Here is a 14,838-nt window from a genome sequence, read left to right on the forward strand (position 1 = left end):
AGGCCTTGCCCCGGAGTCAACGCCTTGGTCAAGCTGAGGAGGAGCCCGCGCCGCACGAAGCCCAGCACCCCGAGGCCGCAGGCGCACCCTGCCTGCCTCCTGCGAACCCGCCATGGCGGAGCTGCCCCTCGGAGACCGCCTTCCAGGGTCTTTGCTTGTCTGACACCCGTGGCTGCATCAGGGCCCCCCAGGAGCGGCTCAGCAGGTGGACGTGGTTATCGGCACCAGTCGCCTGGCCGCCGCCCCCCTCCCCCAAAACTGCCTTTGAAAATACCCCTAGGCCGGGCGCGGTGGCTCAAGCCTGTAATCCCAGCACGTTGGGAGGCCGAGACGGGCGGATCACGAGGTCAGGAGATCGAGATCATCCTGGCTAACCCGGTGAAACCCCGTCTCTACTAAAAAAATACAAAAAACTAGCCGGGCGAGGTGGCGGCGCCTGTAGACCCAGCTACTCGGGAGGCTGAGGCAGGAGAATGGCGGGAACCCGGGAGGCGGAGCTTGCAGTGAGCTGAGATCCGGCCACTGCACTCCAGCCTGGGCGGCAGAGCGAGACTCCGCCTCAAAAAAAGAAAAAAAGAAAATACCCCTAACCTCGGAGCTTTGGACAAGATGATCTGAGGACGAACTCCATCTCCCACGTGGCGTGGCCGGCCCGTGTCTATTAATTTTTATTTTTTGAGACGGAGTCTCGCTCTGTCCCCCAGGCTGGAGTGCAGTGGCGCAATCTCAGTTCACTGCAAGCTCCGCCGCCCGGGTTTAAGCCGTTCTCCTGCCTCAGCCTCCCGAGTAACTGGGACTACGGGCGTGTGTCACGATGCCCAGCTATTTTTTGTATTTTTAGTAGAGACGGGCTTTCACCGTGTTAGCCAGATGGTCTCGACCTTCTGACCTTGTGATCCACCCGCCTCGGCCTCCCAACGTGCTGGGATTACAGGCGTGAGCCACCGCATCCGGCCCTAAACTTACTTTCTTTACTGCAGTCCAAGGTCTGAATGTGTGCAGCGGGCAGGAAGAACCCCTCGGGCCCTTACAGGTTGAACTATGCCCCAAAAAACAATGGACTGAAGACCCCAGCACCTCAGAGGGCATCCTCATTAGCAAACAGGGGCTCTCAGAAGCAGCTGGGTTAAAATGAGGTCACGGCGTAGGCCCTGACCCAGAGGAGCTGGAGTCCACAGAAGGGAAAGCTGATGCAGAAGACTTGCAGGGCCATCGCTGTGCAGACCACAGGGAGGCAGGCCAGGCCCCTGGCTGGGAGGAGGCATCCACACCTGAGGGCCCTTGCCTGCGCCTTCATCTGAGACTTCAGCCTCCAGAACCTAGAGCGTGAATTCCTGCTGCTTCAGGCTGCACAGCTCATGCTGCTTTGTTACGGCAGCTCCAGGAAGCTAAGACGGACTTGACTGAAATATACGGGTGCCTGGGTATTCAGCCTCAGGGCTTCAAGCAGGGCTGTGGCTGAAGACATGGCGGGGAGCCAACAGCTCAGACCGCAGCAGAGACAGAGGCGCAGAAAAGGCTGGCCAGGAAGGCAGCAGGGCGTTCCAAAAGGGCCTCAACCACACACATCTACGTGGGAAGGAGAGTGGCCAGGTGAAGCATCCCAATGCACCATGCTCCAAACAAGCTTCATAGAAGCAGCCCCACAATGCGGCCATCTGGATGTCCTCATAGAGTGTCTTAGATACCCGGCTACAAAGACCAAGAAGTCGGGGCCACAGAAGGGGAGACGACCAGAGGACTGGGTGTCAGATGAGAGGGAAGCAGTGGTGGGGCCCATCCCACCCTCACGGTGCCACCTGCTGGGGTGAGGCCTGGAGGAGCTGCCACATGCAAACCTAGAACCTGCACCGCCCCTTCCCCAGCATGGTGTCTCACAGGTGGGAGGCCCTAGGCGCTTCTGCCGGTGCATTTTTCTGATGAATAACTGACTGCCAAACAAGGCAGGCCTGCTGGTCAGGGGATAACATGGCCACTTCCCTAGATGCAGGCAAAGGGACCCCCGCACACCGTGCCTATCCTCAGACTCCATCTGAAAGCAGCTGCCTGAAGGCACTCAGGGCTCCAGGCCTGAAGACTGCCCCAAACCCCAACCTGCTGACCCACCATCTCTAGGGGCACATATGTCCCCCTCCCTGACAGCTTTCACCTACTCAGCAAAAAATGTCCCCGACCTTCACAGCAGCAAAGGGGGCTTCTCAGGGCCTGATGTGGGTACATGCAGTTCTCTAAACTCCAGGAAATCCTGCAGAGTTTGTTGCTATCACCCACTTTCAGCAGGCCTGTTCTTCAGGAGCCTCCAGGGTACTGCCAGAGAAGCTACTGGAAGTTTTGCTTACAGACAAAAGGTCAGCCCAGCCAGGAACAGCAATGAGAACACACAGGGCGTCCTGGAACGTGGCAGTGGAGCTCCAAGAGGGGAAAGTGTAACAGGAACCTGCGGGACCAACACAGGGTTGGACCGGACCAGACCAGACAGGTCAGAGTCGGACTGGCCAGGCTTTCAGCTCCCAAGAAGCAAGGCCTCTGGCTGGGCACACCTGGAGACAGGCAGGATCCCAGCCACACAGCCTGGCATGTTTCCCTGGGGCGGCTCTATGGGTACAAGATGCTGACCAGCCCCAGACACCTGGGGCTCCCCAAGGAGGGAGGGCTATCCTAGAAGCCACAGGCCTGCAGAGGGATGGAGAAGTGAGGCCCTCACCTCACCCTGGCTGGCCAGCCCCCTCCACTGTCGGCAGCAGGCCTGCTGAACATGCCCTGTGGATTCTTCTGGGCAGAAGCTGTCACTGCTGAGCTCCCAGCCACTTCACGCATAAATCAGGCAAGAACCAACCAATGTCAGGGGCTAGAGCATCCCACTCCCAATGAAACAGTGGGCAGCTGATTTAGCACCCGCACCAGTCCTGCCACAAGACAAGGACAGAGTCTCACTCACGCTCACTGCTGGACTCAGGAAGTTTTGAGTTCACCTGCTCCTCAGAAGGGCCCACCAGGAGCAAGGGCACGTCCTCCTGCCCTCACCCACAGGGATTCGGCTCCACTCAAGATGACCTCACCCTAAGCAGCACAAGAGGGAGGCGGAGCAGAGAATGTCCGAGACGCCGGATGATTCCACCCCTTTACTTTGCCTTTGTGGACACAACTCCTGTGCAGGCCGCGCTTCATGGGGCTCCCGTGGCCCAGAGGAGAAGCTTCAGCTACAGGACAGTTTTTAGACACGTGGCCTGACCGTTTGCCATTCGAGGATTACAGCAAATGATTCTATTTGTAATTTCTACCCTTCCCATTGCCTCCCCCCAAAAAAAACTGTACATGAGTTTACAAACATATTAACATATAAATAATGAGAACCGTCCTGGTGGGAGCCTCCTTCGTTGTCTCTGCTGGAGATGAACACTGAGGGGCGCTATAACCACACAGACTGCCTGTGACATCGGGAGTCTCACGGCGGTTGTCCAGGGCCCGCAGCTGGCTTTTTCGGCACCTCCAGGTTCAACCACCAGTCTGTCTCTGCTGTGCCCAGGGTAGAGCCCGGGGGCTGCGAGTGTGTGCGGCTCTCCCGCCCGTCATCGCTCTGGCTCAAGCTCATGCTGGAAGGGACGCTTCCTCTCCCGACAGTGCTTCTTGTGGGCTGGCCAGTCCTTCTGCTGGCACTGGGAGCCACAGTACCGGGCCACCTGGCAGCGCCCACAGATGTTGAACTCCCGGAGCTGAAATACAGAACACTTGTGGCTTCACCGTCATGCCTGGGATGCAGTGTGGGGCAAAGACTGCATCGCACAGACAATCTGACGGACCCTGCAAAACACCACGTACCAAGGCTGGAGGGCCTGGGCCCTGGTCAGGCCAGCACAAGGGCAAAGGGAGACCACCCTGGTGGAAAAGTCCAAGTGGTCTCCGGGGAATGGGGCCCTGCGGTGGGAGGGCAAGACCCCAAACCAAGACTGGGCTACAGGGCAGAGGTGCCAAGGACCAGGCCGCACTGCAGCACACCCACCTGCTTCTCAATCACCGTGCAGGGAGGGTAGTGGCACTCGTAGTAGGTGCAAGAATTCTCCTCCTCTTCCACTACATCCCCGTTGGCATTATAGTACCGGGTCACATTTAGGACAGGAAACTGTTCTTCTATAGGGTCTGTAGGCAGCTGCTGAATTGCAAGCCAATATAAGCTTTGCTCCCTTAAAGAAAGAAACAGACACTTCAGTGCACTCTGGCCAAATGGGGCCAGCACACGGCGGGTGATGTGATAACTCCAGAGAGTGCCATCCTGCCCAGGACACCCGGCCCGAATTCCAGTCTCCTCTGGCGCATCCCTGCTGCATGTGCTTTTCACTACCTGACAGTAAATATTGTGTCTTGTCTTCCCACTCACGCATAAGCACCGCCTCATCTGTCACCCTGTCCCCAGCACCTGGGACTGACAGGCACACAGTAGCAGGAGGCAGGGCCCAGGTCAGGCCCCTGCGCAAAGCAAGGCAGCCCCTCTCCTTACCCTTGACCTGCAGAGGTGCCCATTACTGCCCTGTCGGTCCACCTCCCCTTCCATGCCGGGAGCTGCCCTACACGTGTTGTACAGAACAGGCCCTGGAGCGAGCACTGGCTGCTCAGAGGCAAGTGTGGGCAGCCCCAGCCCTGCTGCATCACAGAGTAAAGGACCTGCATAAACCACCCCAACAACCCTGTTCTCTGAGGCCAGACCCTGAGGAGACTTGGTTAAAAGGTGGAAGGATCAGGACATGGGAAGATGTTAGTGAGGTCCCACCAGACAGAGGCAAGTTTCAGACACTGCTGGCTTCTGAAGACAGAAAAGGAAAACACCCCTTTGCCAACAGGCCCCTTTTGTGGGGGCTGAGCTGACACAGTGCCAGGAAAGCAGAGCAACAGCCCAGGCCTGACAAAGACAGGGTGACCCCACCACAAAGAGCCAGACCACAGGGAGGCCACAAACTGGGATCCAGAACGGCGCACAGCACCCAGCCATTCAGACGCCAGGCCCACACTGGCTAGCTGACTTCTGCTTGTGGCCTGGGCTGCTGACCCAGCACAAGAGGCCCAATACCTGCTGGGTTCTAAAACCCCACGTTGGCAAACCAAAGATGGCCGAGCCTGATCAGTCCTGAGCCACCGCAGGCCACCTCCTGCAGCAGGGGGTTGTATAAGGCCGCAGCCTCAGCGCAACTCATCCTGCTGTGCCCACGGAGAATGGGCTGACCAGGAGCACCAGCCCAACACCCCCTTTCCAAACAGCTGTTCTTAACGGCAGTTATCTCCCCTCCTGACTAGGAAGGGTGCTGAGAGGATTCAAGGTAACATTCAGTCACAGGCTGGCCGGACCCTGAGTCTTATTGAGAACCGACTGAAATGACCCATACCACGGCAGGGACAGATGACATCGCCTGGTGGAGTGGTGGGCAGTGGGGGAACTTGTGGAGTCGGGGAGGGCGCATCCCAGCATCAACACTGAGCATGTATCAATGTGGGACAACGCAGGAGGAGATGCTACGGATGCTGCTTTGCCTGCCACGCACTCCTTCCCCTTCCCGTGGATGACACAACTCTGACTTCATGTAGAGAAGTGATTCAAAGCAAGCTAACTACAGTTCATCCCAGGGCTTCCCCAGACACCACCAGAACAGGGTGCCTGCTTCACTCCACAGGTGCTGGGTAGTGCGCATGCCGCCTCTCGGAGAGGAGCCGGCAGTGGGGGCGCAGAGCTGGAGGCAGCAGCATCCCTGGCTCTCCACATTTCAGTCAGGATACCAAAACGTACCCTATTTTTGTTTCAGCCAAATTGAGCTGTTTCTGTTTCTTGCAACCCAAAGTTCCAGCTAACATAATCCCCGAAAGAAAAAAATCCCATCCAACAACCATAAGAGGATTGGCGTCACTCACAAGCAGTATGAGAGAAGGGTCAAAACTCTAATATTAGAGCAGGGACCGGGCATGGTGGTGCACACCTGTTATCTCAGCTACTCAAAAGGCTGAGGCGGGGCTAGGCATGGTGGCTCACACCTGTAATCCCAGCACTTTGGGAGGCTGAGGCAGGCGGATCATCTGAGGTCAGGAGTTCAAGACAGCCTGGCCAACATGCCAAAATCATGTCTCTACTAAAAATACAAACGTTAGCCAGGCGTGGTGGCGGGCACCTGTAGTCCCAGCTACTAGGAAGGCTGAGGCAGAATTGCTTGAACCAGGCAGGCAGAAGCTGCAGCAAGCCAAGATCGCGCCACTGCACTCCAGCCTGGGCGATGCAGCCAAACTCTGTCTCAAAAAAAAAAAAAAAAAAAAAAAAAGGCCGGGCACGGTGGCTCAAGCCTGTAATCCCGGCACTTTGGGAGGCCGAGACGGGCGGATCACTAGGTCAGGAGATCGAGATCATCCTGGCTAACACGGTGAAACCCCGTCTCTATTAAAAAATACAAAAAACTAGCCGGGCGAGGTGGCGCGTGCCTGTAGTCCCAGCTACTCGGGAGGCTGAGGCAGGAGAATGGCGTAAACCCCGGAGGCGGAGCTTGCAGTGAGCTGAGATCCGGCCACTGCACTCCAGCCTGGGCGACAGAGCAAGACTCCGTCTCAAAAAAAAAAAAAAAAAAAAAAAAAAAAGTGCTGAGGAAGGAGGATTTCCTGAAGCCAGGAGTTTGAGACCAGCCTGGGCAACACAGTGAGACCCATCTGTAAAATTAATTAATTACATTAAATAAACAGAGCAGGGAACAAAACCACTAGCCCAACAAGAACGAAAGACACCGCAGGCTCTGCCTTCATCCTGAGAGGCCCAGTGAGGAGGGGATGGGGAGGACTTGCAGGACTCCCTCCAGGGTGGCAGGAACAGCAGTTTGGGGGTGGCATTTTGGAGACCTGGGGACTGTCCCCACATCACCAACCAGTGTCTCAGGTGTTCCCACTGTTTCCACCTCGGCCGCACGGGGCTTTAGCATGACCCTGAGGTGACAACTGCAAAGATTCTACCCACAGCCACCAACCATCACCAAGCCCAAAACACTAAACCTTACCAGCGTTGCTGATAACCATCTGCTAGGGCAGTTCGCACTGCTTGCACCAGGAAAGGCTGCCCAGAGGCTTGAGGACATGCCCAGAAGCCCCAGGGCGACTGGGGAACATGTCAGCGAAGCGTGTGTGGCTGGGGACTCCCTGGCTCATCTGGGTTCCCAACCCCCATCCTGCTGGTCCCTCGGCTCTTCCCAAGGGCTCCATGAAGTTCACAGCCTGGCTGATTCTAGGGCCAGCAGGAACTGCCCTCCCACGTGGGAAGCCCATGCAAAGCACTGCTTTCAGGATCACAGGCAAGTGGGGGGCCAAGGGCTGAGCCCTGAACCACACATTCTCTGCTTTAAACTTTTGCTTAACGAAAACTGTTTAGCAAAAGAACACAACAAAAAGACCCATCTGTGTGCACAGAAAGGAATCCTGAGATGAGGAGAGAAGGGAGGAATCCTGAGGTGAGGAGAGAAGAATCCTGGGGTGAGGAGAGAAGAATCCTGGGGTGAGGAGAGAAGAATCCTGGGGTGAGGAGAGAAGAATCCTGGGGTGAGGAGAGAAGGGAGGAATCCTGGGGTGAGAAGGGAGGAATCCTGAGTTGAGAAGAGAAGAATCCTGAGGTGAGGAGAGAAGGGAGGAATCCTGAGGTGAGGAGAGAAGGGAGGAATCCTGAGGTGAGGAGAGAAGGGAGGAATCCTGGGGTGAGGAGAGAAGGGAGGAATCCTGGGGTGAGGAGAGAAGGGAGGAATCCTGGGGTGAGGAGAGAAGAATCCTGAGATGAGGAGAGAAGGGAGGAATCCTGGGGTGAGGAGAGAAGGGAGGAATCCTGGGGTGAGGAGAGAAGAATCCTGAGGTGAGGAGAGAAGGGAGGAATCCTGGGGTGAGGAGAGAAGGGAGGAATCCTGGGGTGAGGAAAGAAGAATCCTGAGGTGAGGAGAGAAGGGAGGAATCCTGGGGTGAGGACAGAAGGGAGGAATCCTGAGGTGAGGAGAGAAGAATCCTGGGGTGAGGAGAGAAGGGAGGAATCCTGGGGTGAGGAGAGAAGGGAGGAATCCTGGGGTGAGAAGGGAGGAATCCTGAGTTGAGAAGAGAAGAATCCTGGGGTGAGGAGAGAAGGGAGGAATCCTGAGGTGAGGACAGAAGGGAGGAATCCTGAGGTGAGGAGAGAAGAATCCTGGGGTGAGGAGAGAAGGGAGGAATCCTGAGGTGAGGAGAGAAGGGAGGAATCCTGAGGTGAGGAGAGAAGGGAGGAATCCTGAGGTGAAAAGGGAGGAATCCTGAGTTGAGAAGAGAAGAATCCTGAGGTGAGGAGAGAAGAATCCTGAGGTGAGGAGAGAAGGGAGGAATCCTGGGGTGAGGAGAGAAGGGAGGAATCCTGGGGTGAGGAGAGAAGGGAGGAATCCTGGGGTGAGGAGAGAAGGGAGGAATCCTGAGGTGAGGAGAGAAGGGAGGAATCCTGGGGTGAGGAGAGAAGGGAGGAATCCTGAGGTGAAAAGGGAGGAATCCTGAGTTGAGAAGAGAAGAATCCTGAGGTGAGGAGAGAAGGGAGGAATCCTGGGGTGAGGAGAGAAGGGAGGAATCCTGGGGTGAGGAGAGAAGGGAGGAATCCTGGGGTGCGGAGAGAAGAATCCTGAGATGAGGAGAGAAGGGAGGAATCCTGGGGTGAGGAAAGAAGGGAGGAATCCTGGGGTGAGGAAAGAAGAATCCTGGGGTGAGGAGAGAAGGGAGGAATCCTGGGGTGAGGAGAGAAGAGAGGAATCCTGAGGTGAGGAGAGAAGGGAGGAATCCTGGGGTGAGAAGGGAGGAATCCTGAGGTGAGGAGAGAAGAATCCTGAGGTGAGGAGAGAAGGGAGGAATCCTGGGGTGAGGAGAGAAGGGAGGAATCCTGGGGTGAGGAGAGAAGGGAGGAATCCTGGGGTGAGGAGAGAAGAGAGGAATCCTGAGGTGAGGAGAGAAGGGAGGAATCCTGAGGTGAGGAGAGAAGGGAGGAATCCTGAGGTGAGGAGAGAAGGGAGGAATCCTGGGGTGAGGAGAGAAGGGAGGAATCCTGGGGTGAGGAGAGAAGGGAGGAATCCTGAGGTGAGAAGGGAGGAATCCTGAGGTAAGGAGAGAAGAATCCTGAGGTGAGGAGAGAAGGGAGGAATCCTGGGGTGAGAAGGGAGGAATCCTGAGGTGAGGAGAGAAGGGAGGAATCCTGGGGTGAGGAGAGAAGAATCCTGGGGTGAGGAGAGAAGGGAGGAATCCTGAGGTGAAAAGGGAGGAATCCTGAGTTGAGAAGAGAAGAATCCTGAGGTGAGGAGAGAAGGATCCTGAGGTGAGGAGAAAAGGGAGGAATCCTGGGGTGAGGAGAGAAGGGAGGAATCCTGGGGTGAGGAGAGAAGGGAGGAATCCTGAGGTGAGAAGGGAGGAATCCTGAGGTAAGGAGAGAAGAATCCTGAGGTGAGGAGAGAAGGGAGGAATCCTGGGGTGAGAAGGGAGGAATCCTGAGGTGAGGAGAGAAGAATCCTGAGGTGAGGAGAGAAGGGAGGAATCCTGGGGTGAGGAGAGAAGAGAGGAATCCTGAGGTGAGGAGAGAAGGGAGGAATCCTGGGGTGAGAAGGGAGGAATCCTGAGGTGAGGAGAGAAGAATCCTGAGGTGAGGAGAGAAGGGAAGAATCCTGGGGTGAGGAGAGAAGGGAGGAATCCTGGGGTGAGGAGAGAAGAATCCTGGGGTGAGGAGAGAAGGGAGGAATCCTGGGGTGAGGAGAGAAGGGAGGAATCCTGAGGTGAGAAGGGAGGAATCCTGAGGTAAGGAGAGAAGAATCCTGAGGTGAGGAGAGAAGGATCCTGAGGTGAGGAGAAAAGGGAAGAACCCTGGGGTGAGAAGGGAGGAATCCTGAGGTGAGGAGAGAAGGGAGGAATCCTGGGGTGAGAAGGGAGGAATCCTGAGGTGAAGAGAGAAGAATCCTGAGGTGAGGAGAGAAGGGAAGAATCTCGGGGTGAGGAGAGAAGGGAGGAATCCTGAGGTGAGGAAAGAAGGGAGGAATCCTGGGGTGAGGAGAGAAGAATCCTGGGGTGAGGAGAGAAGGGAGGAATCCTGGGGTGAGGAGAGAAGGGAGGAATCCTGGGGTGAGGAGAGAAGAATCCTGGGGTGAGGAGAGAAGGGAGGAATCCTGGGGTGAGGAGAGAAGGGAGGAATCCTGAGGTGAAAAGGGAGGAATCCTGAGTTGAGAAGAGAAGAATCCTGAGGTGAGGAGAGAAGGATCCTGAGGTGAGGAGAAAAGGGAAGAACCCTGGGGTGAGAAGGGAGAAATCCTGAGGTGAGGAGAGAAGGGAGGAATCCTGGGGTGAGAAGGGAGGAATCCTGAGGTGAAGAGAGAAGAATCCTGAGGTGAGGAGAGAAGGGAAGAATCTCGGGGTGAGGAGAGAAGGGAGGAATCCTGAGGTGAGGAGAGAAGGCTGATACCTACGGGGTATGGGGCAGAAACCCTGCTCACACTGAGTCCCAGCGCGGGCCCTGCCCTGGAGCAAGCAGCCCTTCTCCCCACTTTGTCATGCCAGCTAAAGGGAGGTTCCCAGAGCCAATTATCAGAAGAGCAATGCAAAAACACATACCAAGATCCTTCATGCTCCCATAAAGAAAAGGATTCCACACTTTGGGGAAAAACAATGAAAGTCCCAAAACAGACAGAAGCATCAGGGCTCAGAGGAGGAACACAAGACCCTCTTGGAAACAAGAGCTTTGGAGGCGGCCCTCCTCAAAAGGCACCTCTGCCAGCATCACCGGGCCCTGAGAAGACCCACCTCTGTTTGCTGGAGGTCTCTTCAGCCTTGGGCCGCCAGCCCCACGGCACCAGCTGCAGGTTGTCCAGGCGATTGTCCACAGTCACAGCGTTGAGGTGTACCACCTGGAAGCCCGGGGCCACGCCCCCCCGGTGCCGCTCCCTAGAAACAGACAGCAAACCCTGCATCTAACCCTGCATCACTGCCTCCCACCCTCACAGATAGTTCTGGTCAGGCACCAAAGTCCTCCAGCAAGAAACGTCAGCCATGTGATCTGATCAGGCCCCTGCTCCTCTGGAGGAGGGTACCTCAGGCGGAAGCTGCTGAGAGAAACCCAAGCACCTGATCTGTGGCCCAAACAGGACAGGGATACAGGGAGGACCTGGCCCCTGGACTTCGGAGCACAGACAGCCAAGGGTGGAATGCAAAACCACCTGAGCAGATGGCCTGGAGACAGCTCCCCATCTAAGTGGTCCCCACCATGCACACCAGGGGGCTCAGCAAAAAACCAGCAAGGGGAGCAACAACCGTCCCTCCAGAGGCCGCCAGTCCCGGGCAAGCTTCCAGCAGAAAGTCCACTTGGGTTTGAAGCGTAATATACAAATCATTCATTCCTTTGAGTTAGTGGCAAAGTACACAAAAATAACTGCGAGATTCAGGGAAGGCAAGGCAGGGCCCCAGTGGGGCAGGGGGCTCCAGGCGCCCTGTGCCATCGGAGCTCACCCAGGAGCCCAGTGGCAGGGGGCAGAGGCAGCTTGGAAACACCCACCACAGCAGTTCATGAAGGAGTCTCCCGGAGCCCCTTCCTCGGTTCTTGTCAAAGGCATAGGCAAATATCTTAGCACCATTTCCATCTGCATCCACTTCCATTCGGGCCTGAGAAGGAACAAGGGAAAGAGCTGTTAAAAAGCCTCCAATTCTCAGCAACACTTCAATTCCCTCTTAGAAAAACCAAGTGAAACAAGCAAGCCAGAGGGACAAATGCCAGCCCTGTCCCTGAGACCCTGGGGAGTGCAGAGCCTGCCATAGGCACGTGGCTCCCAGGGGCCAGCGTGGCCCACCACCACTCTGTCTATCCAGGCAAGAAACACTCACAAACAACTCTGCAAAATACAATGGACATAGACAAATACATTTTCCTACTCTTGAAAAAAGCCCACAGTGCAGTGAGATAGAGAAACCCCTGGACAAGTCACTACTGTGAATGTGTGGGGGCACAGAGATAAAGTGTGGTGAGGGAGGCCAAGCTCAGCGGCAGGAACGGAAGCTGGGAAGAGGCAGGAAGACCCCATGAGAGCAGAGAACAAGAGGCAGCTGGGCAGCCAGGAGGGGCTAGGGCAGGCTCAGCAGGCGGCAAGCTCTAAGGAACAAGGTCTTCGAGCTAACAGACATGGTCCACGTGACACAATCGCAAACGTGAGAACATTCCATTTGCTTTCAAGAAGAGCTAACAGCTGGGGTGAAAGTGAGGAAAGACCAGGGTCGCCAAGCCACGTGGGCCACAGTGGGAGCAACAGCCAGGTTCTGCGGGGCCACGGTTCCATGTGGGGCTGAGGGCTCAGGGCTCACAGGCCAGCCCCAGATGTCCACTTGTGGGGCCGCCTGCTCTTGCAGCACAGGGGAGGGCTCGCTCCTCGTGACCCTCCTGGGCACTGACCACAAGCATTAAGGGAGGGAACAAGCATCCTTACTTACCTCAAAGGAGTAGCTTTCCACCAGCGGGATGTCCTGCTCATCGATCAGCGTGTATTTGGTCTGGAAGTTAACCACATGTTTCAAATCATTACATTTGAGATCTGCGTGAGGTGCAGTAACCTTATAACCAGAACAGGCAGGAGCCTGCTGCATTTTCCTGTGAAGTGGAAAGTAACCACAGGCCTCTTCAGACCAAGACAGCTCAGCACACAGGGGCCTCATTCCACCATTTGGGGTGGTGCAGTCTACACCAAAACACAGGCAGACTGGTTAAAAGACAGTAGACCACTTTCATCTGCGCCAGAGGAGCTGGTATCCTCGCAGCCTCATCCTCGCAGGCCTAACCCCAACAGTGGCACCGAACATTTAACACACCAATAAACCTAGGCAGAAACGGTTTCACTGAGCTGAGGGAGGGTCTGGGGATGAGGCAGAAGAGCCAAAAGGTTTTGATTAGGGTGTGTTTATTAAGCTGAGCTGCTCATTGAATTGCCCTTTTCAGTTTTTTGTCCATCTGAAATGTTCCAAAGGAAAGCTATAATGGATGACAATGTCATCAGTGGCGGAATCAGAAGGGGTCTCAGGTCTCTGACCTGACTGGGGAGCCCACCCTTCCCTGGTGGGAAAAAGCCTCCTCCCCAGCAGGCCCTGCCTATGCTCTTGCAGCAGGGGCAGGAAACAGGAACAGGTCCCAGAACGGGCCAGTCTCCCTCTTGGCAGTTCTTCTTCTGGGATCTGAACCTGTTTTACCTGACGCCGCCTGACACTGCCTCCGCTCCTCTCTCCCACCAGAAGCTGCAGCCGCTGGTGACAGGAACAGGGCTCCCATCCGGGTAAGGACCCTGGCTGGTGCAGCTGCACAGGTGGCTCCGAGAAACCGCCAAGCCTCAGTGCCCACAGGTGCCATGGAATCCCCAGCCTCAAACGTGGAGCGTGGGGGCCAGGTAAGAAGAGAAATCGAGGAAGTGCCTGAGTCTGCAGCATCAGGGCCCAGGCTTCTTCCTCTCTGCTCTGAGCCCGAGGCTCAGCCTACCCTGGCCAACCCCTGGCAGCGTTAAAACGAGCCCGAAGCCCCGCTGAGAACTGCGAGGCACAGAAGAGCCCACACCAGACCCGCCTCGGCGAGAGGTGTGGAGGTGGCGCTGCCTGGGAAAGGGCGCTGTGTTCAAACCGTGTGGCCGCACCGGCAGCCCGGACGCCGCGCTAGGCCCCGGCTCCCCGACACCACGGGGAGGGCTCCGGGAGAACGCGGCCGGGCTCGAGCCACGCATCTCCGCGCCCGGCTCGGGACAGGGCCGTGGCCTCCACCTCCGGCAGGGCAGGGCCGAGGGCGGCCAGGTGCGCTCCGCAGCCGAGGGGTGCGCGCCCGCCGGCCTGCGAGAGGAAGCTGCACCCGCGCGGGGCCAGCTGCCGGGCCCGCGCAGCGTCCCCCGCCCCGCTGGGGCCCATCCCGGGCTCCGCGCCCCCGCCCCGGCCGCCGCCCGCACAACCGCCCCCGGCCCCGCGCGGAGGCCAAGACGGGCGAGACGGGCCGGGCCGCGGGCTCCGCGCCGCTCACCTTCCCGGCCACCCGGCCGAGCCGCACGATACCCAATTTGAAGTCGGTCATGGCCGGGCCTGCGCTCTCGGCCGGCAGCGCCGCTCCCTCGGGAGGCGCCGGGCGGGGGCCGGGGCGAGGCCGCGGCGCGCCGGGGCAGGACGGGACCGGAGCCGGGATCGGGGTAGCAGCCAGGCGGGCCCCGGGCGGGACGAGGCTGGGCCGGGCTCGGGCCTCCGCCGCCGCCTCGCGCCCGCCGGACCTGCCACGCGCCGCCGCCGCTGCCGCCGCCACCGCGCGCACCACAGCGAGCGGAGCGGAGGGGCGGGGCGCAGCCCGGGACACACCCCCCGGCCCGCCGCCGCTCCGCCAATCGCTAGGCGCGCACGGCGCCGGCCGGAGCGCGCCGCGCCGCAGCAACCAATGGGAGGAGGGCGAGTGCGCCGGCGCTCTGGGGAGCGGGGCGAGCGCGGGGGAGGGGCGAGGTCGGGGGCGGTGCCTGCGCGCGCCGACGTCAGTTTCGCGGGAAGCTTTGTGCGGGTCGCCGCGCTGCTCCTGGAGGGGCCGTGCGGAGCGCGGCTGGGGACTCGCGCCGGGTCCGTGGCGCTCTGCGAGCCGGTCGCCCTTCTCCTCCCTTGCGGTGGCCCTCGTAAGCTGCTTCCCGCCGCCGGGAACGGAGTGAAACTCTGTCTCAAAAAAAAAAGTTCAATTTGTTAGCTTGAGGGAAGACCCCAGGAGACACCAGCAGGAGAATGGGGGTGTGAGGCAGAGAAGGGGGTGCTACCAGTCCAGTTCCTGTGGCAGCAGGTCATGTAGGAACCATTCTCAGAGTCCCTTCCCGG

The 14,838-nt window shown here is 57.9% G+C and overlaps 1 protein-coding gene across 2 annotated transcripts; it reads right to left on the reverse strand.

Moving 5' to 3' along the window:
• Positions 1 to 3,107: 3,107 nt before the first annotated feature.
• On the reverse strand, positions 3,108 to 14,314 carry ZMYND19 (zinc finger MYND-type containing 19). 2 transcript variants are annotated; one of them, XM_008005439.3, is made up of 6 exons: positions 14,018 to 14,314; positions 12,460 to 12,519; positions 11,534 to 11,640; positions 10,786 to 10,926; positions 4,001 to 4,181; positions 3,108 to 3,713 (listed from the first exon to the last, which is right to left on the reverse strand). In XM_008005439.3, exons 1-6 carry the CDS (start codon positions 14,066 to 14,068, stop codon positions 3,570 to 3,572), a joined length of 684 nt encoding a protein of 227 aa, XP_008003630.1. In that variant the 5' UTR covers positions 14,069 to 14,314; the 3' UTR covers positions 3,108 to 3,569. The 2 variants fall into 2 exon arrangements, with proteins under 2 accessions (XP_008003630.1, XP_008003629.1); XM_008005438.3 differs by lacking the exon at positions 14,018 to 14,314 and adding an exon at positions 13,210 to 13,822.
• Positions 14,315 to 14,838: the final 524 nt, after the last annotated feature.

Source organism: Chlorocebus sabaeus, chromosome 12, assembly GCF_047675955.1.
Source record: "Chlorocebus sabaeus isolate Y175 chromosome 12, mChlSab1.0.hap1, whole genome shotgun sequence".
NCBI lineage: Eukaryota > Metazoa > Chordata > Mammalia > Primates > Cercopithecidae > Chlorocebus > Chlorocebus sabaeus.

Bases quoted from the DNA above. Each gene is read 5' to 3' on its own strand.
- ZMYND19 (XM_008005438.3), bottom strand. From the start codon at position 13,443: ATGCTGCAGACTCAGGCACTTCCTCGATTTCTCTTCTTACCTGGCCCC. The intron at 11,641-12,459 runs GTAAGTAAGGAT...GTTCCTTCTCAG, and splicing joins TGGAAAGCTACTCCTTTGAG to GCCCGAATGGAAGTGGATGC. The intron at 3,714-4,000 runs GTGGGTGTGCTG...TCTGTATTTCAG, and splicing joins GCACGGTGATTGAGAAGCAG to CTCCGGGAGTTCAACATCTG.